At 36.6% G+C, this 27,414-nt stretch overlaps 3 protein-coding genes and 1 pseudogene across 6 annotated transcripts in view; 2 read left to right on the forward strand and 2 right to left on the reverse strand.

The window, feature by feature from the left end:
• Positions 1-3,016, reverse strand: part of LOC107660871 (tubby protein homolog) — a 4,670-nt gene extending 1,654 nt beyond the window's left edge. The window contains exons 1-10 of the mRNA XM_016450310.1: positions 2,935-3,016; positions 2,812-2,855; positions 2,070-2,226; positions 1,734-1,973; positions 1,508-1,646; positions 1,254-1,381; positions 963-1,147; positions 442-600; positions 227-339; positions 33-147 (exon numbers count right to left, since the gene is read on the reverse strand). Of these exons, the coding sequence (XP_016305796.1) occupies positions 33-147; positions 227-339; positions 442-600; positions 963-1,147; positions 1,254-1,381; positions 1,508-1,646; positions 1,734-1,973; positions 2,070-2,226; positions 2,812-2,853 (1,278 nt within the window). The 5' untranslated portion in view covers positions 2,854-2,855; positions 2,935-3,016. The remainder of the gene's footprint in view (positions 1-32; positions 148-226; positions 340-441; positions 601-962; positions 1,148-1,253; positions 1,382-1,507; positions 1,647-1,733; positions 1,974-2,069; positions 2,227-2,811; positions 2,856-2,934) is intronic.
• Positions 3,017-4,285: 1,269 nt separating this feature from the next.
• On the forward strand, positions 4,286-8,476 carry snx11 (sorting nexin 11). 2 transcript variants are annotated; one of them, XM_016450285.1, is made up of 7 exons: positions 4,286-4,528; positions 5,016-5,071; positions 5,330-5,416; positions 5,971-6,071; positions 6,290-6,385; positions 6,541-6,771; positions 6,858-8,476. In XM_016450285.1, the coding sequence occupies exons 2-7, from the start codon at positions 5,048-5,050 to the stop codon at positions 7,906-7,908; spliced, it is 1,590 nt and encodes a 529-aa protein (XP_016305771.1). In that variant the 5' UTR covers positions 4,286-4,528; positions 5,016-5,047; the 3' UTR covers positions 7,909-8,476. The 2 variants fall into 2 exon arrangements, with proteins under 2 accessions (XP_016305771.1, XP_016305774.1); XM_016450288.1 differs by having other exon boundaries at positions 4,286-4,430.
• Positions 6,688-20,995, reverse strand: arsg (arylsulfatase G). 3 transcript variants are annotated; one of them, XM_016450289.1, is made up of 13 exons: positions 20,823-20,995; positions 17,958-18,188; positions 17,694-17,881; positions 17,392-17,439; positions 16,775-16,886; positions 16,520-16,654; positions 13,220-13,416; positions 13,040-13,120; positions 12,730-12,838; positions 12,535-12,655; positions 12,343-12,433; positions 11,121-11,399; positions 6,688-6,761 (listed from the first exon to the last, which is right to left on the reverse strand). In XM_016450289.1, the coding sequence occupies exons 2-12, from the start codon at positions 18,173-18,175 to the stop codon at positions 11,122-11,124; spliced, it is 1,578 nt and encodes a 525-aa protein (XP_016305775.1). In that variant the 5' UTR covers positions 18,176-18,188; positions 20,823-20,995; the 3' UTR covers positions 6,688-6,761; position 11,121. The 3 variants fall into 3 exon arrangements, with proteins under 3 accessions (XP_016305775.1, XP_016305776.1, XP_016305777.1); XM_016450290.1 differs by lacking the exon at positions 20,823-20,995 and adding an exon at positions 20,113-20,199; XM_016450291.1 differs by lacking the exon at positions 17,392-17,439.
• On the forward strand, positions 19,335-23,560 carry LOC107660867 (monocarboxylate transporter 7-like; annotated as a pseudogene).
• Positions 23,561-27,414: the final 3,854 nt, after the last annotated feature.

The following is a 27,414-nucleotide window of genomic DNA, read 5'->3' on the forward strand; positions in this document are numbered from 1 at the left end:
AAAGAAAAAACAGCACAAAGTTAGCATCTTACATAACATATTGCTGCTAGCTCTTGTCGCAGCGTATCCGTTTCTTTAATGAATGGTTTCCTTTCTGGATTCTCGCCATTATCATACACGGTGAATTTAGTCCCCAAGACATTTGATCTGAGGAGACAAATTACACATTTTAGCATGGGCAGAATTGCAAACAATATTTGTGATAATGCACTGTAATAGTACTGACCTTAGTTTGCCTATGTAGCTCTCAGTATCTCTGGATAAATCGGTAGGATCGATTGATATCAAATAATTCGAGGTTTTGCACTTCTTTCTTTTCCTGCCAGCCATCAGAAAGACCTGCCCATTCGAAACATTGGGCAAGAGAACAATGATATGTTAAGCAATGAAAAAGACATTATTTCTCATATTTTTCTCATTATTATTCACACTTCTGCTAACCCTTTTCCCATCCTCCTTTTCCATATGGAGGTAATATGTGGGAAAGATGCCTTTCTCCACTCCCCTCCTGTCTCTGGTGATCCTGCACTGAATAGTCACACCTCTTGGAGCAGGACGCATGGCAAACTGTTCCAGATCCTCCAAAGACATCGGAGAGGTCTGGACAAGAAAGAAAAAAGATCAGGGTTATTGTATTAACTTCAACTAAACCTAAAACCATAAAAAAAATGTCATTTTCTTTGCTTGAAATAATAAAATCAAATAAAATCAAATACAAAAAAATTAACTTTTAGTTTAAGTTCAAGTACTAAATAACTAAATCTAAATAAACTAAGAACTAAACCTATAGAGACATGTTTAACTCATAAAAAGGGCAAAACAAAATTACTTATTAGCTTTCAAATTAAAATGGAAAATTAAACTGTATACATAATATATGCACACACACACACACACACACACACACACACACACACACACTGTATATAACACTAAACAAATGAATTTAGACTACATCTTACTTTTCCCATGTCCAAAGAATCACTATCAGAGGAAGGCTCCTTATAGTCGGAGTTTAAAGAAGCAATACTGTCATCATTTTTTGCTCCTTTTTTAGACTTTTTTGATGTTTTTTTAGCTTCCCTCTTTTTGTCCTCCTCCTCTTCGTCCTTGTTTTCTTCCTCACTGTCACTGAGATGACATCTCACTACAACGACAGAAAACTAATATTACCAATCAGGCCAGATCAAAAGAAACCATCATGAAACAAAAAGGTTCATATGAAGTCATTTTTTTATCATGAGATTTTATACTTGGTTTGGGATGTTGTTTTTTCTTTGGTGTTGGAGGGACGGGGCTCTTTGTCCAGTCTTTTCTTTCATCCTCGCTCTCTGATTCAGGTTTTTTCTCTTCATTAATGTTGATTTCCACAACTGAGATGCTGGAAAATACCCCGAGTTGGAATGTTAACAATGCCAATGTCAGGTTATTTCCTATTTATGGATGAGGCACTGGGCTGTGTGACAGGAAATGGCCTTTAACTTGTATCATGCCTAACAATGGAGACACATCTCCAGTACACTTACAAGACTGTTCCTCTGTCTTCACTTTCTCCTTAGATTCGTTTGTCTTAGCCTTCTTCTTCACTGTTTTTTTCTCTTTCCCCTCATTTTCCTCCATGTCTAATGCAGGTTTGGCCTCAAGTACTAGAATGTGCAATTCAACAAAACGTAAAGGCATATCACGCGAAGGCAGATGCAAAAGTTATCAATGAAAATAGAAAAAACACTTACATTTTGTTTGCCCTTTTTTAACACCCTTCTTCTTAGTTTTCTTTCCATCTGCCTGGCCTTCTGTGTCTAAAGTGCATTTAGCGCTGTGCTGTGGGCTGATCTCTAGATCGATTTTCTTAGTGATGACCGGAACAGATTGAGCAACCTCTTCAGAAGCCTCTTCTGTCCTGGATGAAATGGTCAGCTCTCCTAAACAAATCTCTTCCACCGTGTTTTCATAAATCTGCTCAGGCTGTGTGTCTGACAATAAATAGGCAGGGTGTTATTTTCTGTCAAAATAATGACTAATAAATAACATTACGTGTTAACAATAAAACAAAGTAAGTGATTACAAACCACTGAGGGAAATGTTGCTCTGAGATTGGCTTATCAATAAAGCTGTATCGTCAGACTCAGCTTTCTGTTTGCGTGTCTTGGGACGGATGTCATGATTCGCTGTGATCATCCGGGCATCTGCCCTTCTTCTTTGTTGTTTCTTGATTAAAAGCGAATGCTATGAGAATTAACATGATATGAACTGCTGTTAAACATTAGATATCAGACGACGGGGAAGTCGTGGCCTAATGGTTAGAGAGTCGGACTCGTAACCCAAAGGTTGCGGGTTCGAGTCTCGTACCGGCAGGGATTGTAGGTGGGGGGAGTGAATGTACAGCGCTCTCTCCCACCTTCAGTACCACGACTGATGTGCCCTTGAGCAAGGCACCGAACCCCCAACTGCTCCCCGGGCACCGCAGCAAAAATGGCTGCCCACTGCTCCGGGTGTGTGTTCACGGTGTGTGTGTGTTCACTGCTGTGTGTGTGCACTTTGGATGGGATAAATGCAGAGCACTAATTCCGAGTATGGGTCACCATACTTGGCCACATGTCACTTCACATATATAACTACCCAGTAATGCCATTAGTATAGATACAGATCCTCAAAACCTAATGAAGCAGAACATGTAGAGATTTGCTTTTAAGCATGATCTTAAGCATGACTATAATGTCAAAGGTAAAATAATATTGAAAGAAAACCCTACTGATAAAATATGCAACACAAAAGTATAAGTAAATGTCTAATCAAAAGACATTCACTTACCTGATTGTCCAGCTTCTGTTGTCGGACCTCTGTGTCCTCCATTTCTTGTGTTGGAAAAGAACAAATATCAACATTTTGGCAGTATACAAATAATCCACTATGTTTTTATTGTCATAAACTCACCAGCCAGAATGCACGCACAAATCAGCCATCAAACCGATGTCTCATTGTCCGTCTGTCTCTGCAGCTCCATATGACATCCCCACCTGCATGCAACAGAAGCTAAAGAAGATTACATCGGATAAAGTTCTTACATGCAACACTCCACTGAGACGCCATGTAGAATAGATCCTTCATCATTACTGACATCAGACAGTATTTCACAACTGAAAACAGCACTAGTGTCACAATATTAAGATATTGGTAGTATAATACCAGAAACTGCTATATATTTCTGCACCTTCCAGTCAAAATAAGCATTTTATGCAAGTCTGTTATGCAAGACTAACCATTGTTTATTAAGACACTGGTCGATTTTAAGATTTTGCTTCTTTAGCTTGTCTATTTTCAGACTTGTGGAAAGAAAACATCCTACATAGGCTATCTTTAATAGATGTTTTCTCTAAATGAGTTTTTACTCAACATAAGAAAGCAACTCTTACAGGTTTGGAACGACATGAGGGTGAGTAAATGATGACAGAATTTTAATTTTTGGGTGAACTATCCCTTTAAGCAGCACTTACCACAAACTTTCCAGTTTTATTCTTATTTATATTCTTAAGGTTTGTTAATGTATCACTTGCCTGATTTATGTAACATTTTACACAAAAAAAATCCTTTTATTTATTTTTTTATTTATTTATCTATCTAGTTATTTAATTATTTAAATGAATGGAGTAATATAAAGACATATCCAAAATTCCCTCTTTAAAACCTTTAACTCTAATACGGTAATAAAATGAACATGGTTATAACTTTAAGTCGGTTACATAGAAATTTGAATCCAAAGAATATGATTGATTACCCCTTGGCTAACTGCTAGTTTCTTTTTTCAAAAACAAACATACAGAATTACTTGGCTAACTGCTAGTTCGTCAGTCTAGTTCTTAACAGAGGTTACGTTTATGTAACTTCCCCCAGATTTCAGGAAATAATTGATAATAATAGGCTACATATTTAATTAGTGAATGCCTCAGTTGCATATTTAAACATAACATTACAGAAAAATTGTAATACAAAACAACTAATGTTCTTTGACACGGGAAAGTATGTTATCTATTAGTTAAAATGTTTACCATATTCACCTATGGTATTTTGCCTTAATGTAGTCTACAGAGAATACCTATTGTATTTTTGTTAGAGGGAAAATATAAGCGATACATATTGGCTGTGTCTCAAAACCTAGTCTATGCTCAAAACCTAGTGACCCCACTTGCTTGTTTTAGCATCATAACTCATAAACTGACTAACAACCCGTACCCTAGATGGCAGTATCTCACCTCAGCTTGTTTATATATTCACAGCTGAAGAAAAACGAAGCTGGTCACGTTACTCGGATACTCTCAATAATGTGTTGACGTGTTTTTTTAATACTTCTAATCTGTTTTATCGGTATGTGTAATACAGTCTAAGTGACATTTAAGAAAAATCACAATTTATTACGGACGGATGGGATGAAGGTACGAATTTTACTTTATTTTTGACATTCGTATCTATGAGCACATTAACTTGCGCTAACGTTACCTGAAATTCAACCTGGAAATAGAGCACTATTACAGTAAGTATCATACCAATAAATGTATCTTTTAGTTATTTTCTTGAGTAAAAACTGCTGTGACAGATAGCAGACAAGTTAACGAATTAAAAGCCACTACACTAACGCCAACGTATCCCTCTACACAGGATTGCTAAAAGTATGTCGTTTCAAAGCATTTACTCTGTAATCACGGGTAAATCACATAGAGGAAGAGGAGGGGCAGGTGATTCATCACAAGGGTTAAAAGAGCAAGTCAGGAGATATTTGTCCTTAGATAATCAAATCAACAATTAGTGATGTTTTGGAGAGTAGACAGCACCAGGTCTGAGGAATCTGTTGATTTCTCCTTTTACGGATTTGTGAAAATATTTGCTTTCCTCAAGTTATGGAAAAGACAAAATCATGCAAGTTAAAAAAAAGAAATGAAAAAACTTAGCAAAACATGCATGATAAGGGATGTTTGTTGTCGTGGTTGATGACTCATGTTGTAGTGACTGTTTTTCCACAGATGTCCATTGTGTCGGTGTTCCCTCTGGTAGGATGATCAAAAGTCAAGAGCAAGATGTAAGAGCTCTTTCTTATTCTTTCCAGTTTGTCTGTCTGATGTGCAATGACAGATCTGAATATTGCACTTAAGCAATGAGATCTTATGGGTTTAAGTCATTCAGATATTGAGACATAGCAGATTACAAAACAGCTGATTTGACACAAAAGGTTTTGCTGTTGATAACAATGGGCCGCAGGATTGTCCTTTTAAATGTCATAAATGTTTGATATTTGTATATTTTGGTCTTAAATGTTTCTTTAACTTTTTTTTAAAAGGAGTTCATTGCTGTGAGAGTTCAGGATCCTCGCATTCAAAACGAAGGGTCGTGGAACTCATATGTGGACTTCAAAATTTTCCTTCATGTGAGTATTTTTGCCTCAAGGACTTCTAATATTACAAGATTATAATCTAATAATGTGACTCTTTCCAACTACCAAAGTCTTTTATTTAATACTTCTTTAGACATGAAAACAGATTTAAATGTTAATTTATAATCACCCTCCCAGTTTTGGTGTTGATTAAATCACAGCCATGTCCTTATATCATTATTGCTTCATGGTGGTTTCCTTGCTACATGAGGTTTTGTTTTTAGTTCACTGCATTTCAATGAACATAATTTATGTGTATAATGATATTTAGAGGGCAGGACGGGCTGTGTCTGATATATTGTACATAATGCAATTTAATGCACAGCAAATAAAATGCACACAAAACTGCTTCTATTGAAACTGGTATTTTGAAGATGCATGAAACTTTTGTAGATAAGCAGACACCATATTATATCACCATCTTAATAGCCAAATACTGGCCGATATATCAGTCTTTCACTATATGCATTTTTATTCTTCTGTTGTTCAACACTTGTTTTTATCTGCCCTTGTGTTATCTCATCTGGTTACTTGGTTTCTGTCACCAGACAAACAGCAAAGCATTCACTGCCAAAACATCCTGTGTGAGGCGGCGATACAGCGAGTTTGTGTGGTTGAAGAAAAAACTGCAGAAGTACGCTGGTCTGGTGTAAGTTCCTTTGCACAAACAAATGACTGTATAGCTGATATATATATACACATACTTTTTTTTTTTTTATATGCCAGTTAGAAATTCTGTTTAAATTATTTAAATTTACTGCAAGCAATATTAACAATTTGCACAGAAAAGTAGGGACCTTCTCTGCATTGTATTCCTTTTTATTTATCTTTCTAGTAACCCATAATGCATCACTGTATTTCCCACAGACCTGTTCCTGATCTGCCAAAAAAGTCTTTCTTCTCGTTTATTAATGATGACTTCATTGAAAGGAGGAGAAAAGGTCTTCAGAGCTTCTTGGAAAAGTCAGTTCTAGCTCTTTATTTAAAATCTTCTAGTGCTTGCTTCTTACAAACATTTTAAAATTGGCATAGTTAAAAATAGCATGTAAAATAGTACAGAAATGTTCATTTAAACACACAATATTCCTGAAATCATTTGCTTTTGTCTTCCTATACAGAGTGCTGCACATGACAGTATGCCTGTCAGATAGCCAGCTCCATCTTTTCCTGCAGACTCAGCTTCCTGTCAAGCACATTGAGGATTGTGTGCAGGGTCACACCCCTTACACTGTGACTGAAGCCATTCTGACTTATGCTTCCTCTAACCGTGGCTGGGTGCAGGAGGAAGGGGACGGGGCCGGGGCCCAAGATTTATGGCCCACCCCTGTTCCATATGAATCTGTAGAGAGGTATAAAAAAAAAAAACAGTCGCAAATACATAAAGCACTTGCTGATGTAATATTAAGACCTTCTAATGATATACATCTCTTTACAGCCCTGCTCCTCACCTCCCTTCATTACAAAGTCCAGGAGCCACATCCAGTGGGCCTCTAAATGAACTTACAGATGTTTCAGACTCCGAGTCGAGACTGAGTGATGCAGAACAGACTGCACTTGACCTGAAGCACGGAATCGGCCATGAGCAGCTGCCTCAAGAGGGAGAGAGTTACATTAAACTAGTAGTTGAAGTCCACCCAAACCTTGTTGTTTCTCTAGAAACTGAGGAAGAGGATGGCTCAAAAGAAACGCAAAGGCTTGATGAAGATGCCAAAGATCTACAAAGTTATGATTGTGAATATCTAGCTCCACAGATAGACCGACTCATTGAAGACCAGCTTCAGCAAGGAGACGCACATAATGAAGAAGATCTTGATCAAGAAACGTCTGTTGCCGAAGATGCAGTTGATGTTACCTCAGTAGACGAAGTCATCAAGAAAAAGATAGATGATGTAAGTGAAGTGAAGAAGGGAAGTCAAGATGTTGGACTTGAACAGGATAGCACTGTGAGACAAACCCCTGACAAGATCCTTCATGAAGAAGATCCAGGAGAAAGGATCCATAAAAATGAAGGTACTATTGATCTCAGTGCTGATGCTGAGAAGGTACTTGAAACCGCAGAAGATGTTGCACTCCATGATGCTCGTGAGGAGAACACACCAGATATTGAAGATCAAGATAAAGCTGAGATAACAGAGGAACATGTGGTCCAGGAGAATGGAGTCCGTGATGAAGACTGCAGCGAAGATGCTGCTGCCCAGGAAGAGGCCATGAATGAGAATGAGGTACATGTTGGCGAAGTGAACAAGCTCAATGCAAAATGTCTTCAACCTGGCAGTGCCATTTTGATACTTGAGGGAATTGAGGAAGCGTTGAGCACGCAAACGGCCCCCGTGACAGAGACTGTCAGTAACCTCGATGCCAATACTGCTGATGTCAACACGCTTGTTTTACACGCCATAGAGATGGATTCAATGCAATGTCAGGAGACGGACAGTCATACTATCATCACTACCCACCAAACAGATACTAATTCCCATGGGAATTAGTACAGTCATAGATTGGACAGAGTTATCAAAAAGTGCTCCCTTCAGCTCTTTCCCAGTCAACATCCAAGACGTTTTTCTACTGTGTGAGTGAGTGCATGTAACTGTTTTCAGCATTGATCCACTGTTGACGTGTTCAGTTAAAGACTGTTTACAGAAGATACACTGAATGATTAGACCAGGCTGTAGTTTTTCCCTACAAACAATGTGAACAAACACAGATAATGCACTGACTAATGTGCCATTCAGGATTGTGAGCAAATTGCACATGCAACGAATAGATATGAATCCATGGTAGCGGGCGAGAAAAAGCAGTGTACATCACTATGGCACCTTGATTCTAATATTCACCATTCTTAATCAAAATATTTCTGTGTTTGTATGATTTTAGCAACAGTAATTACCCCATGACATGTTGCTGATCTATTTTAGCAAAACCAGACTTTCTAAGGCACTTCCTTTTTCTCCCAACTGTAAAAACCTGTTGCTCTCACATGTTTGCTCTTCTGGAACTTTGGGTAATTTAAGGGATAGTTCAGCCTAAATGTAAAATTCTGTCAACTTTTACTCACCCTCGGGTTCTTCCAAACCTGAATGACTTTCTTCTGTGGACCACAGGATGATATTTGTGACCCTGGACCACAAAACCAGTCTTAAGTCGCTGGGGTATATTTGTAGCAATAGCCAAAAATACATTGTATGGGTCAAAATTATTGATTTTTGTTTTATGCTAAAAATCATTAGGACATTAAGATCATGTTCCATGAAGATATTTTGTCAATTTCCTACTGTAAATATATCAACTTAATTTTTGATTAGTAATATGCATTGCTAAGAACTTAATTTGGACAACTTTAAAGGCAATTTTCTCAATATTTAGATTTTTTATTGTTTGCACCCTCAGATGCACCCAGATTACAAATAGTTGTATCTCGGCCAAATATTGTCTTATCCTAACAAACCACACACATCAATGGAAAGCTTATTTAGTCAGCTTTCAGATGATGTATAAATCTCAATTTCAAAAAAACTGACCCTTATGACTGGTTTTGTGGTCCTGGGTCACATTTGGAAAAATGTCTTGGTTGGAGTGTTTTTCTATCCAGTGTTGTTTTGGACCCAACTTAAGTTCATTGTACAGTTGAAACATTCTTCTAAGTATCTTCTGAGTTTTAATAAATTTACGAAAATTACAAGGGTGAGTAAGTGATGACAGACTTTTCATTTAGGGGTGAACAATCCTTTTAATATAATTAAATTATATTGGTATGTTTAGTGTTAGTGTGGCTGTTAAGAACAGCATTTTTTTTATATTTCAGGGTCTTTGGTATCTAATTTCGTTGTTGCTTAATTTATGGTCAGAACACTAATTTCCATACAGAAACCTTATGAGCTAAGAAAAATAACCCAAATGCATAAGAAATTACAGTGCACATTGTTTGTAATGATAATATATTTTATTTCCCCCATCCTGATTTAATGTTGCACTAGGTCAGGTAGGCTGCTCGTTGACTGTTCTTCTATATTCTGCTGTGATGATGTGTTACAGTGGCTGCTTGTAATACTAATATGGGAACAGAAACCCACTCAAAAGGGAATTGCTTGTTGATTGACAGAAAAGGGTACTTCTTTATTTTCTTAGAGAAGTTGATCTTTTATTACGCACAGATGTTATTTTTTTTCCAAATCAGCAAACAATTATGAATGCACAGTAGTAGCATTACAAATTCAAAGCATCCTAAATTATTTTTTTATTTGTTTTTAAAGGATTTAAGTTAAAGTTACATCTTTAACAGTAAGTTGTGAAGGGTATAAGAACGTCTCAGTCGGCTCCACTCATAATGTGACATTTTCATGTTCATTTGAATGAGCCACATCTGTCGGTCTAGACTACATTGTAGGTACATGAGTCCCAGAGCAGGTGTTCATTACTGTATGTATGTTTGGATTCACTAATGTGCTTACTAACAGCAAACCAATAAAGAATAAGAGGTTGAAATGAAACTCAGTGTCCACTGATTCCCCTGAGAGAACATGTTGGAAACCATGAGTGCGTTCACTATACCAACCAATACCAGTATATTAACTGACCAAATAAGTTTAAAAATGCCACTGGACAGTTCACACAGCCAATGAGAGCAGCCAATGAAAGCTGCATTTTAAAATGAGTTATTAATGCAATAATTACGTTCAAATGTGTGTTAAAACATGAATTGGATATAGATTTTAGATTCATGTCCTTTTGTCAGAAATGCTGGTAATATAATTAATGATTTTTTTGTTATGGTGATTAGCCATGTCATAAGTAAAAAAAAATTCAAAGTAATTAACAAAACAGTTATACAGTTAAAAAGTTATACAGTCACGGTTATGGCAACAGTATTACCACAAGATGGAGACATGGTATCAAACTAGGGAAAGGGAAAGTCAGTTGTTATAATACTTTTTAATGTAACACTTTTTCATTCATTTTGTCGTTTATATACTCAAAATCAAATTAAACAATATTTCCATCTGTATCTCATTCAATCATATTTGAATTGTCTAAAATATATACTCTAAATAAATATATACTATAAAATTATAAAAACTTTTTCTTTTCAAAATTAAGTAACTATTAACTATCATTTTACAGTGCAGTACATTTATAATTTTTCATACAGTAATGTAAGATACATAAATCTTTAAAATAGAATAAAACATTTGATTATTTGGTAACACTTAAGTATAGGGATCAATTCTCATTTCTCACTATTAACTAGTTGCTTATTAGCATGTCTATTTACTAAACTTAACTACCTTACTAACTATTAATAAGAAGCAAATTAGGAGTTTATTGAGGCAAAAGTCTTAGTTAATGGTTTGTTAATAGCGAGAATTGGACCTTAAAGTGTGTAAAAAATAGAGCTCATGATTTCTTTAGAAATATAAAAATCAGTTTGACCCCAGTTTGAAAACGCCTGGTCTAGCTCATAATGAAAAAGCAGAATAGAAATGTATTGCAACATCTTTGAATCTATAGTTTCCTGTTACACAGCCTTAGCTTTACACATCAACAACATATCTTCTTGGTAGTCTAGTGTGGTTTTCTGGGACATTATTGGAATATTTGAACTATGCTCTTCCCAGTGGAGGAAAAAAACTGTGCTTTCTATATGCTGATGTGATCTAGCCCATTGACAAACAGTGCTGAGTTCAAGGCTGAGCCGACTGACCTCATTTTAAACTGTGACATCGGCAGGCGGGGTTGTGTGGCTGGCAGCAGGGGACTGCAGCTGAATTCACGGTGTAGTCGGCCGATGATACCTTATCTGTGGCGATGTCCCATAGCAGAGCCTCCCTCTCTCTCTCCACTTCCTTCAGGACAGATCTGTACTCTTCACTCTCAGGGTTCAGAGGGGTCTCCTCTGCCTCGTCCAGTGAGAGGTCAAATATCAGAGGGGGGTTGTGATACTGCTGCTGTCCACTTCCTCCACCGCATGTCACTGATCCACCTGAGAGAGCACATCAGGACCATTATACCAACCAAATACATCCATACATGGAAGCAGTCAATGAACTTTGGACTAAAAGTTGCATTTCAAAGTGAGTTATTATTTTATGGTTTAACTTAAGTAATGTTTTATACACAATTTCAAAATACCTCAATTTTTAAAAAATGTGATTTATTAATTCATTATTTTGCTGTTACATTATTTTTCAACAAGAAATAATTTGTTTAAAATGTCTATTTATTTGTCAATTTATAGAAAATTATATTTCTTAATTTGTTATTTCACTAATACATTTTAAACATGAACGTAAAAGTTCAAAATGTCTATTCATTTCTCAATTTAAAAAAATGTATTTATTAATTTATTATTTAGTGTTACACTTAACTACATTTTTTAACATTTAAATAAATACTTTAAAATGTTTTTTTTTTTTAAATGTGACTTTGATAAATGTAATTTTAATATGTGGTATTTTGTATTTTACTGTTAAAATCACTATTCCTGTTAAAAACCAATAAACATTCAGTTTAAAAAAATAAAAATGTGACCTTTTAGTTTATTATTTTACAGTTAAATTTAACTGCATGAATTAAAACATACATTTAAACTAATTAAATCAACAGTTTAAAATAATAAACAAAATAAATAGATTAAAATAAGTCGATGTATTTGTAAATGTAAAAAAAAAAATTCATTAATTATTAAGTCCTCAATAAACTGTCTATTTATTTGTCAATTCAAAAAAATATTTATTTACAGTTTTGTTTCTTGAATTAATACACTGATTCTTTCATTTTATTTTTAACTGGTAATTAGGTCCTCAATAAAGTTAAATAAGTCTATTTTTCAATTAAAAATATATTTATTTACAGTTTTATTCTTGAATTAAAACAATGATTGTTTAATTTCTATTTTTAAGTGGAAGTCTTTAATAAACAGTAACCTGTGATGTAAAATGCCTTGTGATGTTTCAGCCTGACGGTTTGAAGGTCGCCAAACTGTCCTGCAGCACCGCTGTTTGGATGCATGAGACTCTGAAGACAGGAAGAAGAATTAACCGAAAGCCAGTCAGAGCAAATTTCACAAATGTTTGTTTTGGTCTGTAAAAGTGGTGTGTCACCTAAACACACTGTACCTTATGGCCTGTGTCAGAGTCGTTGAGCAGAATGTCAGTTATATCAGTGCCGTCATAGCGTCGATCTGTTGGTGGTTTTACACCAGCCAGGGAGAGAATAGTTGGAAAGATATCCAGACCACTAAGGAGTTAAAGCCAGTCGTCATACAGTGAAAACAACAATCATGTTACACAATGTTCATCATTTTCCAGTACCTCAGCAGGGCGCTGCTGGTGCTGTTGGGTTTGATCTTCTTAGGCCATGCGACCACTGTGGGAACTCTATGACCTCCTTCCCATGTGGTTCTCTTGGCTGAGCCGCCACCTGTTCCGAAAAATGAAAAAAAGACCATTACATGATAATTCAATTAGTGGGTTTGTTATCTAAAACAACTGAAGAGAAGTCACAAGTAAGCATGAAATCTGCATCCACAGAAAAACCTGGATGTTCATTCATTAAATATCTTCTATTTATGGCAGATTAAATGTATGACATCTTATAAAAACAGAAAAAAGACTTCATTACCTCTGCTCATCTGCCATTTTCCAACAAAAGGCCCAACATGCCCAGCAAACTGGCATTTCTGCTCCCACGGGCCATTGTCACCTTAGAAATTGATGCATTGTATTACTATTAAGGAACGTTTTTAGTAAAACAACTAGCACAACTGAGTCCTCAGAGTGAAATATGTATAAAATAACTCACCAGTGAACCATATCAATGTGTTTTCCAGCTGCTCAGTGCTGACCGCCTGCATGATTGTCCCCACCAAAGAGTCCATGTCACTGAGGCTGGCTGTGTACGGGTCTTGTGTCGTAACGTTTAGGAAGGCGTTATGGAACAGTGGGACATGCATGTGAGCAAGAGCCACATACAGTAGGAATGGCTGTTTCTTCGAAATACTACACAGACACATTAACACAAAACATTTTATACCATACAATGTACAAATTGTACAGTGACAGAAGGATAAGTTTGTTATAGAGAGGCACAGTGTTGTAGTACCATCAGGAAATATTAGAGATTTTTGTTTGAACACCACCATTCAAATGTTGGGGGATTTTTTTTTTTTTTATGTTTGAAAGAAGTCTCTTTTTCTCACCAAAGCTGCATTTATCGGAGGACAAATTAAGTAAAAACAGTACAATTGTGAAATATTACTACAGTTTTCTATTTTATTAGATTTTAAAATGTAATTTATTCCTGTGATGGCAAAGCTGAATTTTCAGCATCATTACTCCAGTCTTCAGTGTCACATGATCCTTCAGAAATCATAACGATATTTTTATGGAAACTATGATACGACTCTTTGATGAAAATAAAGTTAAAAAGCATTTATTTTAATTATAAATCTTTTGTTAAACTGTTATAATTAACATATAACTGTCACTTTAGATTTTCTGCCAGTTTAATGCATCCTTGTTGAATCAAATTATTATTATTTTTTTTTAGATAAAGTATTGACCCCAAACTTTTGAACAGTAGAGTATTGGTATCAGTTGATATTGTATATTTAATTGTACATGCTCATTTACTCTGTTTACAGTTAGATTACCCCTGTCATCATCTAATGCTCACAAACTGTTCATCTTTAAAAACACTAATAATTTAATAACACTGTTAGATGTTCTTTAGCAAATCCCAAAATAATATCCAAATTTTAGACAGTATCATAATGTTGTGATGCCTAAATTCACCTGTAGAATTCGAAACAATAGTTTGCATTTTTCAGTGTTTTATTTTTAATTTAGACAAAATATTATACAATATATAATATTATACCATGGTCTGTCTGAATACTCAAATTTGATTGGCTGGCAGGTATTGATTAAAACCGTTTAATGCGCAGGTAGTTCCAAGTCAGTTGGAACTACCAACTTTAATTGATGCACACAAACACACACACAAGAGAAAGAGAGGTTGGCGAATGCAGATTGCACTGCGCAAACACAGAAACTGATCAACGCTGCCTCACGACTTTTATTAATAAAATAGCCTAGATACTAGATCACTACATTATATTCCTCAGCAGCGAGGTGCTAAAATCACTGTTTTTTAAGTAACTAAACACAGCTTCATTGTTTGTAGAGAGATGCGCAGACGCAGGTAACGCACACACAACTGTTATCCCTCTCTCGTTCTCTTTCTCTCTCGATAATTAATTCAAATAAATGCTGTAATTCATTCAAATACATGTGATCTTACCACATCTCTGTGTCCGATTTGAAGCAGGAATAATAGAGCTAACGAGCGGTAACTGACGAAATAACCGTAATTTTTACCCTTCCGGTCAAATATTGCGCTGCAAACATCAATACCAGCTTTAAGTTGTCAATGCTGGCAAATGACCATGGTATAAACGGGATAATGCACGGCTAGCTGTGCCTTAAATGATTTTAATGCATTAATGCGCTTTACACTGGTTGGTTCTTGGCCTCCACGTCATGCATTAAAATCGTTTAATGCACAGCTAGCCGTGCATTATCCCTTACGTATTTAATATACTAAATAATATATACTATTATTATATATTATTTAATGGTTACTAGCCCTAACATGAAAATAGTTTACTGAATTTTAATGTCAATATATTATCTATTGATTCAAACAGATTTATGTGAGGACTGCAGTGATACTGGCTTTGAAACGGTCACAGGTCTCTGTACAAGTACACAGTTGAAATGAGAAATTGATGAGACTTGGTTGCACATGCAGCCCAACAGATGATCTATCCTTAAGCTGTGTCAAAGGTCAACACTGCAACTTTGCCTGCCCAGTAAACTTGTTTACAGACTAGAGACCTTATATTGACTGGTCAAAGTCCCCTGTGTGTCGCAAAAATGTTTTTATAATCAAGAATGTTTTGGCTTCACACTTAATACCTAAAACCTGTTTAAGACCATTTGAATTTACATATATTTTACCAGGAAATTCAAGTGGTTTAATAACCTTTAAAGGGGTCATATGATGCGATTTCAAGTTGTCCTTTCTCTTTGGAGTGTTACAAGCTGTTCGTGAATAGATAAGTCGCAAAGTTGCAAAGACTAAAGTCTCAAACCCAAAGAGATATTCTTTATAAAAGTTAAGGCTCGTCCACGCCCTCCTAAAACGCCTCGTTTAAACACGCCCCCACATGTCTACGTCACTGTGTGGGAAGATTTGCATAACACCACCCAAATGTTCACGCAAAGAAAGATTTGATTGAACTTTGATTCTCGCTGTAGTAGTATTGTTGCCGCCACCATGTCGTGGAGACACTGTGTGTTTCGTTGTGAAAGCGAAACTACTTTGTTTGGTCTTCCAAAAGAGGACACAACTAGAAATCAGTGGTTAAGTTGTATTTACAACACTGTTCCAGAACAGTTCAACCCAAATATTCAGATGTGTGCAACGCATTTTACGGAGGATGAGAACAGTTTCTTGATCCTGGGAGAGTAGACTACAATGCCGGTGTTCTGACAAATAATGCTGACTCACAGCCTGTAAGTACGACAAATGCCTCGTTTATAATGGGTTTTATTGGTTTTGTCTCGTCGCTCCGGCCGGACAAGGCATCACAGTATGGTAAGGGGCGTAACATTTCCGACACACGCTTGAGGTATTCGGCCAATCACAACGCACTGGATAGCTGGCCAATCAGAGCACACCTCGCTTTTCAGAATGATGAGCTTTGTAAAAATCAATGCGTTTCAGAAAGGCGAGGCATAGAAGAGAAACAATAATGTACAGTATGTGGAAAACAATGTGTTTTTTTTAACCTTAAACCGCATAAACACATTTCATTACACCAAATACAATTAATAATGTTCTTTTTTTAGCAACGTCATATGACCCCTTTAATAACAGTAATAATAATATTAATACTACAGAAATTTTGGGGGGAAAAACAATATGTGCAACAGAAAGTAAGTTATTAGACATACTTACAAGCACAATATTTTGTTTTATGTCTGTATCGAAATCAGAATATAGGTATAAAATCATATATAGAAGTGGTGAACAAACCTGGCTGTGAATATCTGATTGACTGCCGCTGTGGCATATCTGTCTTTAAGGCTCCATGTGTCCAAGGGTTGTTCAAATATGGTCTCATTTTCTATCAGAGGCAATGACACTTTAGTGTAGCATTCTTCATGCTTCCTGTTGAGAGAAGATCTTTCAACATATTTGAGGCGTACACAAACCTCAGGCTAAAAGGCATTTGATGTGTTTTGACACATCATATATATATATATATATAGCCTGAATAGTAACACAAACCTAGAAATATACTGACTGTGGAGACAGGGAGGACAGCTGGGAAGGTTGAGACCTGGTTTGTCAGTGCAGCCCATGTCGTTACTATAAGGAATACCGAAGTAATAGTCAAAACCTGTAGTGTAAACACAGAAAAGTGAGCATTTCCTCATGACATGGCTTCAAAAAAAATACATAATGTTAGACAATAATTACAATTTATATATAAAAATGTAATTTAATGTGGAAAAAAATAATTCCATGTCAAGAAAATTCTTATTAAATAAAATTTTAATGAAGTAATATTATTTATTTTTGTTTATTAATACATTTGTATTTCACTGTTTTAAGTAACATTTTCATCACTTGAAATATAATAAATGTTAACTAAAATAAATAAATTAAGTTAAACTTGATGTACTAAAATAGCTCAAACTAAAACTGAAATAAAAATTAATAAAAATAAATTCATACAAATTAATAAAAACTATATAGACATTTAAAATAATAATAATGACAAAAACACAACAAAATGACTAAAACTTTAACTAAAATTTACATACACATTAACATTTATGTAACAATATTAACATAAAATCTACAAATTAAAAATTATTTTAAAAAAAGTTGCTGGATTTTACCTCTATGAACAGGATTGTAGGAACCATTGTGTCCAAGGTGCCATTTTCCTGTTTTACAATCAATATAAGTTAACTGGAGATAACTATATTATGTAGTTATATTATGTAGTTATATATAAAACTATATTTATGTAATAAAGAAATATTATTACATATAAGTTTAGCTTGGGAGGCTTATTAGTTGCCAAGGCGACGATGTTTATTTGTTAATCAGGAGCTAATCACAGCACAGTGTGGAGTTCATTGCTCTCAGGATGTTAATCATGTTGTTCTCTGCATGTTCTTTGAGTTTCTGTGCTTACCGATAATGGCTGTATAATAACCTGCATCATGCAAGAGCTCAGCAAACGTTGTCTCATTGAGTGGCAGCCCTCCGACTGACCCCACTGCAAAATTATGAGTGACCCCATTGCGTAGCCCATGTCTGCCGGTCAGGAGGGCAGCACGTGACGGCGAGCATGTGGAGGCAGGAGAGTGGAAGTCTGTGAATCTGCAAATCACCAGACACAAGCCCCAACAATTAGACATAATAATGCACAAAACTGTGTCCGAAATGATAACACTACCTTTTGCCTTTCAGCATTAATGAGTCCAGCCAGGGTGTTGGTGTGGAGTTGTCAGGCCTGTTCACCCAGAGGTCACCCCATCCAATATCATCGGCTAGGATAATGATGAAATTGGGTCGTTCCTTTTCACTAGTTTTGTCTTCCTTTTTAATATGGCTTTTGATGTGATGAATCAGTCCAGAGAACAGAAGCAGTAAACACAATCCAAACTGTGCCATGTTTATGCTAAATCTAAAAAAGAAGACGACATTTAAATTATGATTTATTTGACACATAATTACTAATACACTGATTGCTACTTAGCATACTCCGACAAGGGGAAAAACAACTATAAAAACAGCATGATTAATAAATCAGGCAACCAGATATCTTCAATGGGGGTTATTATTATAGTTAACTAAAATTAAAACTATTAAAACGTTTGTTACTTGAAATAAAATAAACATTAATTGAAATTAAATATTTTAAAAAATATTATTTTATGTTATTTATTTTCTCATATTATTTTATTTCAGCTCTCATTTCCATTTTAACTTGATGTACTAAAATAAAAACTAAAACTGAAATAAAAATATGTAGACATATTTAAAAATGACAAAACACACAACAAAATTACTAAAATGTAACTAAAATGAAAATGAAATCAGAAAAATAAAAACCAAATACTAATACTAAATAAACTAAATATGAATAAAAACGAATATAGTAGGGGGCCAACATTGGGGGCCAAATATTGTTTGATTTCAAACTCATAATTTTTGTGGGGGAAAAAAGAAAATATGCATTAAACAAAATATAATACTACATTAACTTCAATCAAACTAAAAGTAAACATGTTAATTTATCCCTCAAACATTTAAAAGTATTAAGTCAAATTAAAATGTAATGTAGAGAAATATGACTCTGTACATCATTAATAGTTATTTTAACAACATAGCAACTTAATCATTAAGTATCTAATTACATTAATATGGTGTTATATGGATATTTCAGACATTTGATAGAATATGTAATGGATCCTGCTTCATCTTTTTATCCATCAAGGATTTCTCATCTTGAAGACTGAAGACCCATGAATTACATTACATGAATTTACTAATGTCATGTTAAAGCCAGCATGTAATGTAGAATGTAATAATGATATGATCAGTAATGATCGGTCAAACTAACATTACGCTATAATCACATAGGAACCAAACGCTATCTGAGGTTGCCCTTTTTCATAGCATAAAGCCCTTTGGACGTCTTTGAGGAGAGCCTTTTCACTGTTGGGTTTGTCAGCAGATCTTGCTGACTGTTATATAACAAACTTTACCTAATGCACCAGTCCGTTTTAAACATTCTGTACAGTCACTCCTGCAGCTCCCACTTTACACTATGGTGCGGGAGAAGAGACAGCATGTTCCTTTGACATTCCAGCTCACTCAGCTTCATTCATCATTGACTGTAAACCAATCCTCAACTTACTCAACAGCTGTAACCTTCCACCATAGAGGAGCTCAGTGTTTTGAGACAGTGGAAGCAGTACAGCAGTGGAGTAACAACATTCCTCTCAATGACAGGAGAAGGTATGCTTTTTTTTTTTTGTTTAGTTCTGACTGTTCAATGTTACAATATATCAGTGGTTAAATGACTACTACTACTAAAGAAGTTAAACAATTCACATGGGTCAGGTAGTGCGCGCGCCACACATATATATGTATGCAGGTCAGGAAGACACAAAACCACACGTTTATATTTGTATAGAGTTCCTGACCACAGAAACGACCACGTGGCAAGAAGCTGAGAAAACACGTTCATGCTGGAATCATGATGGAGCAGGTGGTGGCTCACCTTACTTTTGATAACGTACAAAGAGATTTAGAACATGAACATTTTTAAATCAACTTAACTTAATATATGTTTAATGAATGTTTATTTGTGACAACGTCATGCCACAGGTGTGATGCTTTGAGGAGTTAAAGCAGTAACGTTTTTGACTAAGTTTTGTGGTCTGAATATGATAGTAATGGAGCTGTTCTCAAATAATGTTAGCTGTCGTGTCCTAACATTGGGAAAGAATAAGAAGGAATTTAACAAACTTCAGATTCGATATGCATTTTAAACACGATACATTATGACTTATAATACTATTATGAGACTAATTACTCCTCACCTAATGCCGAGCGATGATTTCAATCAATGAAAATATTTCAGTCGTTGTTTTGCGCATCAGTTTGTTGACACTCGTGTCCCTCCGCCCCTATCATGACGTAACATCCCTCTGGTAACGCCCCTTGCGCTATAGTTGTTAAATTGTTATACTTGCTGTTTTTTCCCCCAGTGATGTTTCATATATTCAGTTTATTTTAATTTTTAGCTTTATTAATTTGGTTCTGTGCCGTTTTATTAGTTTTTAAATATTTCTATTTAGCTTTATATTTATTTAAGTTTTGGTTTTAGTCATTTCAGTACTCATTTATTTCAGTTAGCTGCCTTAGTTCAGTCATTTATATCAATATTAACATATATTGTGATAATATGATACATTTATTTCAGCTTGATTTTAGTTAACAATAACAACACTGGTCTCTAGCACACATCAGAATTTCAACTTAACAGAAACCTCTGTCCCAAAACCTGATAGGCTACATGAAATGGTTAAACTAATTTAATAGCTGATATTGCAGTTGTTTGAATATAGTTGTTTATAGAATGATTAACTATGTACATCTGAGTTAAGTTTTTCATCTTCGACAGTGTCTACTTTAAAATTAAATGTCTCTTTACAAGTGGGAATGACCATGGTTGTGCCCAAATAAGTTTATACTGATGGATCTGAGTGGCTGTAAAAGTTAATTCACTTATTTACTCACTATAGCTTACCTTTATCTTAACTTTTTTGTCACATTCACAGGTCGCAGGTCAAGATGGCACAGTGTATTTTCCGAATAAAAGGTTGCCTCGGCTCTAAAGTGTACTCAGAGGTCCCAGATGGTGGTTGGGGTTGGATTGTGGCTGTGGCCTTTTTCCTGGTGGAGGTGTTCACTTACGGCAGTGTTTCTCAACCCTGGTCCTGGGCGCCTCCCAGCACTGCACATTTTGTGTGTCTCCCTAATCAAATACACCTGATTCAACTCATTAGATCATTAAAAGAAACTCCAGGACCTGAAATGGGTGTCAGATAAGGGAGACATACAAAATGTGCAGTGTTGGGGGGCGCTCAGGACCAGGGTTGAGAAACACTGACTTACGGGGGGTTATCAAAAGTTTTGGGATTTTTCTCAAGGACTTAATGAGTGGCTTTGGCGAGAGCAACAGTCGAGTATCATGGATCATTTCAATATGTGTCTTTGTTATGACTTTCACAGGTAAGGTTTGTAACTGTTACTTTAAAATTTGAAATTTTAAAAAACAACTTGCTAGCTTGACTCCTCTTAGCTGTATGTTTACTCTTTTTTTTTATATATGGGTTCATTTCTGTAATTTTGCCATCCATGTCTCTTCAGCTCCTTTATCATCAGTGCTGAGTAATTGATTGGCTTCCAGCCAGTTGTGATGTTTGGAGGATTTCTCATATCTCTGGGCACAATCTCAACAGCATTCACCAGCTCCATCAATCAGATGTACCTCACTATTGGGATTGTGACAGGTAGGTAAAGCCTTGCACTATACATACACAACTGTTCAAACATTTTAGTTAGTTTTTTTTTAAAGAAATTAATATTTCATTCAGGAAGGATGCATGAAAGGGATAGTTCACCCAACAATGAAAATTACCCCATGATGTACACCCTCAAGCCAGAGGAGACTGGTTTTCCTTTGCTGTAAACAAAACTTGGTTCTCGATCGCGAGACTATATTGTCACAGGAGCTTTTGCTATGCCTACGTCCCACGTCATCCACTGGAACGCCACTCTCTCATCAATGGTTATAAAGTTTTAAATATGGACAATATTCTTACACGAACACATCGATTCACTTCAGAAGGCCTTTATTAACCCCCCGGAGTCGTGTGGAGTTTTTTGATAGATGTATGCACTGTTTTTGGGCTTCAAAAATTAAATGGATAAAAAGTTACAGTAAATACATTTATAATGGTCCAAAAGATTTCTATTTCAAATAAATGCTGTTCTTTTGATCGTTCTATTCTTCCAAGAATCTTGAAAAAAACATTTATCAGGGTCTCCACAAAAATATTATGCTGCACAGTCATGTTCAACACTGATAATAAGTTGTTTGATAAAATGTTGTTTGAGCACCATATCGATCATATTTGAATGCTTTCTGAAGGATCACAGTGAAGAGAGCAAGAACAGAAATGTATGCAGAGGAAATATCATACCTGTCTGAAACATTGGTTCCCTTTTCATTCCTTTTTTTTATTAACTGTATTATGTCCATATGTTATTATGTTATAACTAATCTGCTCCAGGATTGTAAGTATAACATTTTACAATATAAACTAATAATGTATATGTTTGATTTACTATCTAAAGGCAAAACCAAGGTGAACAAAGCATCTAATGATTTTAGATGCCTCTTCCTTTCTGTAGGACTGGGCTACTGTCTGACATTTCTGCCAACCGTCACAATCTTGTCCCAGTACTTCAGCAGGCGTCGTTCTGTGGTCACAGCCATGGCCTCCACTGGAGAGTCATTTGCTATATTTGCTTTTGCTCCAGGTGAGTGCAGGCATGCTCATCTGCAATGTAATACCATCACATATTATGCGTCAATTATGTTAAAATAAGTGTTTCATAATTGTAACACACAATGTTAAAGTCAAACATGTTGCTTTCTTGTTTCTGCAGCCTTCACAGCTCTTAAGAACTTCAGTGGCTGGAGGTACACAGTGGTGGTGATTGGAACGTTACAGGGCATCATTATTATCTGTGGGGCTCTGCTCCGTCCCATAGTCAACTCATCAACCAAAGACTTCTTCAACAGGAGCTGAGCAGAAGATCACATGCTCTCTTCCTGAAGAACAAATGCAAGGCTCTGCTAGCTCTGGAGATTCAGGTGTACAGTCACTTGATGAGCTGAAACAGGGTCTCAAATCTGGGAAGGAACAGGGAAAAGCGGAACCACTTCAGATCTCTCCAAAACAACAAGACGTGTCAACCAAAAATAAGCTCCTGGATTTGACTGTACTAAAAGAAGGCAGTTTCTTATGTTATTCAGCCTTTGGCCTTTTTGCAACACTGGGCTTTTTCGCCCCACAGCTGTATGTGGTGGAGCTCAGCGCCAGTTTGGGTACCGAGAGGGACAAGGCTGCCTATATGCTGTCAACAATGGCCATTGCTGAGATCTTTGGACGTCTCTCCATCGGATGGGTTCTGAACTGGGGGCGTATCAAGAAGATCTTCGTACTTCTCGGATGCGTGTCACTGATGTGCCTGGTGCTGGTGTTGTTTACTGTGGTAAATGGCTTCTGGGGACTGGCGGTGTGCTGTGTGCTTTATGGCTTCTTACTTGGGAACATTGCATCCACGCACATCCCAATGTTGGCCGAGGACGATGTCGTAGGGATCCAGAGGATGCCCTTAGCTGTAGGTATCTAAGTCTGTATTTAGAGCTTTGCAGGACTGGCTGGTCCACCATTAGGAGGTAAGAAGAATTAAATGTTTTGTGCTACCATTCAAAGTTTTGGGGTTGGTAAGATTTTTCTGAATTCTAAATTAATGACTGTTTTCTACTGTAATATACACTGCTAAAAAATGGAACACTTAATCTTCACAGTGAAACATCAAGTCATTTAAACTTCAAGGGTATCAATCTGTCCAGTTAGGAAGCATAAGTGATTGAGAATCAGTTTCTCCTGCTTTGGTGCAAATGAAAGTGACAACGGGTGCACTGGAGAGGCAAAAACAAGACCACCCTCAAAAAGCGAATGGTTTTGCAGTCGGTGGCCACAGACAATTGTTCTCTCGTTATCCTTCCTTACTGATTTGTCTTTAGTTTTGTTTTTGTTACGGTTCTTCTCACTACTTGTAGCATGAGGCAGTACCTGCAACACAATCAGGTTGCACAGGTAGTCCAGCTCCTCCAGGATGGTACATCCATACATGCCATCACAAGGAAGTTTGGTGTGTCTCCCAGTCTCATGAGCATGGAGGAGATAGATGGAGACAGGCCATTACACGAGGAGAGCTGGACAGGGCCGTAGAAAGGACTGGTATAGAGGGGTATGGAGGGCCCAGCAGCAGGACTGCTATCTGATCCTTTGTGCAAGGAGGAACAGGAGGAGCACTGCCAGAGCCCTCCAAAATGGCCTCCAGCAGGCTACTGGTGTGCACTTCTGACCAAACTGACAAAAAACAATCTCCCAGAGGGTGGCATTAGGGAAGTATGAGGGTCCTGTTGTGGGACCTGTGCTCACAGACTAGCACCATGTAGCTTGATTGGCATATGCCAGTGAACACCAGAAAGCAAGCGTAGCGTTAGTTCTGGCAGGTCACGTTAGTCGAGCTCGCATCAGCTGACTCTCAGCTGATCCCCATCTACCTATGGGAATACGACACCTATCTAAGCATTCATATATAAGGTCCCTCAGTATTATCAGCAGTTTTCGCATTGCTCAATAGCTAATTACCCTCCTCCATCCCCAACTCCTCCTCTGTCAGTCGGGATTCAGCCTTCTGATTCTCCTTTGAATCAGACTAATTCTAAAATGTGTACATAAAATTATTGAACTTTAACGATATTTGCAATACATTTATGTTGGTTCTGTTCTGTTTACCCTGGGGGGGTTTATTGCTGCTCTCCCTGCTTTCATCCATGCTAGGCTGCATGGATGCGCAGGGAGTTCTTGCCCAGAACAGAACCCTAACGCCAATCCAAACTGTATGCTAATTGTCAATCATCTTTGACGATAGTGGTCCTGACAGAATTGGCAGATCTGCCATTGGCGCCCCGTTCTCTTCAGGGATCAGAGCAGGTTCACACTGAGCTCATGTGACAGACTTGAAAGAGTCTGTAAATGCCATGGAGAACATTATGCTGCCTACAACATCATCCAGCATGACCTTTTCGGTGGTAGGTCAGTGATGGTCTGAGGAGAAATATCCTTGGAGGGTCGCATAGACCTCTATTTGCTAGCCAACAGTATCCTTACTGCTGTTAGGTCCTGGGAAAAAATCCTCAGAGCCACTGTCAGAACTTACGCTGGTGCAGTGGGCCCTGGGCTCCTCCTGTTGCAATACCTGGCCTCATGTGGCCAGAGTGTGTAGGCAGTTTCTGGATGACAAATGTATTGATGCCATTGACTGGCCCTCATGTTCCCCAAAACCTGAAAGAACCTCTGGGACGTTGCATCAGAGCATGCCAAGCCACTAAGGAGCACTAGGAGAATGTCCAGGAGCTCACTGATGCCCTGATCCAGGTCTGGCAGGAGATGTCCCAGGACATCCTTCATCTCATCAGTAGCATGCCTAAATGTTGTCAGGAGTGCATACAGGCACGTGGGAGCCATACACACTACTGACTTACATTATGAGTTGCTTTGAGGAAATTCATGCCAATTTATTTCAATTTTCAACTTTGATTTTCAGTGAGATTTTGAATCCAGCCCTCAGTGGGTTGATTATTTGGGTTTCCATTCACCATTGTCACATAATTTTGTTCCCAACAAATTACACAATTTTGTTCCGTCGAGATCCAATGTATGATTTAAGTGTTTCCTTAAATTTTGTGAGCAGTGTTTTTAAAATATAATTTATTTCTGTGATGGCAAAGCTGAATTTTCAGAAACCATTACTCAGTGTCCCATGATCCTTAAGAAATCAATCTAATATGCTGTTTTGGTGCACAAGAAACATTTATTATTGCATTTATTATAACTCAGTGTTGAAAACAGTTATGCTGCTTAATATACAGTACCAGGCTATATTTTTCAGGATTCAGTGTAAATACAGTAGAATGCAAAACTCCCTGAACAAGCAACTCTCTGCATTTCCCTCTCAAATATTCTAGGTGTCCTTGTGGATGTTACAAAAAATTACAGGGCTGCATTCTACTCCTGTGTTGCATGCGGGGCATGGGACTAGGTGCCGTCTTCCTTGGGCTCGTATGTCCAGCTAAGACAGGTCAACTGTGCTCGAGGAGGGACAATGGACAGAATAACCCCATAGTGGAGCAAGTGTCCAAAGACAAACTGGAGGAAATTCTAGAAGTGGATAATCAAGATATTAAGTCTTGACTTCCTTTGTGAATTTAGCGGAAGTACTATCAGACCTGGTGATAACATAGGAAAACTTTTAGAACTGGTACTAAAATATAACAACATTATGATTCATAATAATCACTTAAAGGGTTAGTTCACCCAAAAATTAAAATTCAGTCATCACAAGAACCAATTCGGTTTTTTCTCACTTTTTCCCAAGTGCTGTTGAGTTTCCGTTTACCATATTTTAGGTGCTCTATGTATGTATGTTGATGTTAATATGTGAATAAAATGAAAGTGTCATTGGTTTGGAAGTTGAAATGGCATGTGGGTGTGTAAATGATGACAGAATTTTCATTTTTGGGTGAACTAACCCTTTAAGATGTGCAAACGTAGTTTATACACTGAGATCATACATGTGATTATCATAATACACTATATTAGCAGTAGCTGTCATTAAAACTATGATTGGACACATTTATGAATGTTTGTAATACTAAACATTAAGTTTTTTGTTGACTGGAATCCTAGGCACAAAAGAAGCACACACTGTGTAACAGGAAACCACATTTTCGTGGTTTTAGTGATTATAGGTAAGGGGTGATTGCAGTGATGGGTAAAGCAATGACCAAAGATAATGCTGAATTCAGCAACTAAGGTTAAACAATGTAAATGTTATAGAAAAGGGTTAGAAAGAGGTATTAGTTACTTTATTTTTAAAAGGAACCTTTTTTAATATTTGCAAAATTAATATTGCTTTCAACTTTCAACTAGTATACTACAACACCTGTCTTCTAACTGTATACTAAAACCAGGTAAACAACTTATTAATGCAAATAGTGTTGTTTAGCCTTCCGATGCTCATGATGCAGTGTTATCAACTGTGGATTACATTTGCATCTCTATTATATAGAGATAACTGTGAATTCAAGGCTTTAGAGAGCTCAGGGTGATGTAACTGTGAAATGAAGACAAAAGGATTTCCAATGTAATGCAATGCCAAATTCAAATGTGAAAGTGTCTTATAAGACTGCTTCATCACTTACCTCTTTAGTAAAACTATATTTGTTATTGAAATACTGTCACCTGACTTGAATTTAATAATGGAAAGGAATTATATTTGCCGTTTATTCAGTGGAATGGGAATATGTGGTTTTGTAAGGTCTTCTGTTTCTGTACAACAGACACAATTGTTATAATAATCTTTAAATCCGATTGGAAAATAAACATTTTTAGGCTGTTGTCTGAAAGTTGTTTTCTGATGTAACTCACATTTTAAAAATCAAACAAAAAGAGAGAAATTAAACTTTATTT

The sequence above is a fragment of the Sinocyclocheilus anshuiensis genome, unplaced genomic scaffold, assembly GCF_001515605.1.
Source record: "Sinocyclocheilus anshuiensis isolate Anshui unplaced genomic scaffold, SAMN03320099.WGS_v1.1 scaffold2562, whole genome shotgun sequence".
In the NCBI taxonomy this organism is placed as follows: domain Eukaryota; kingdom Metazoa; phylum Chordata; class Actinopteri; order Cypriniformes; family Cyprinidae; genus Sinocyclocheilus; species Sinocyclocheilus anshuiensis.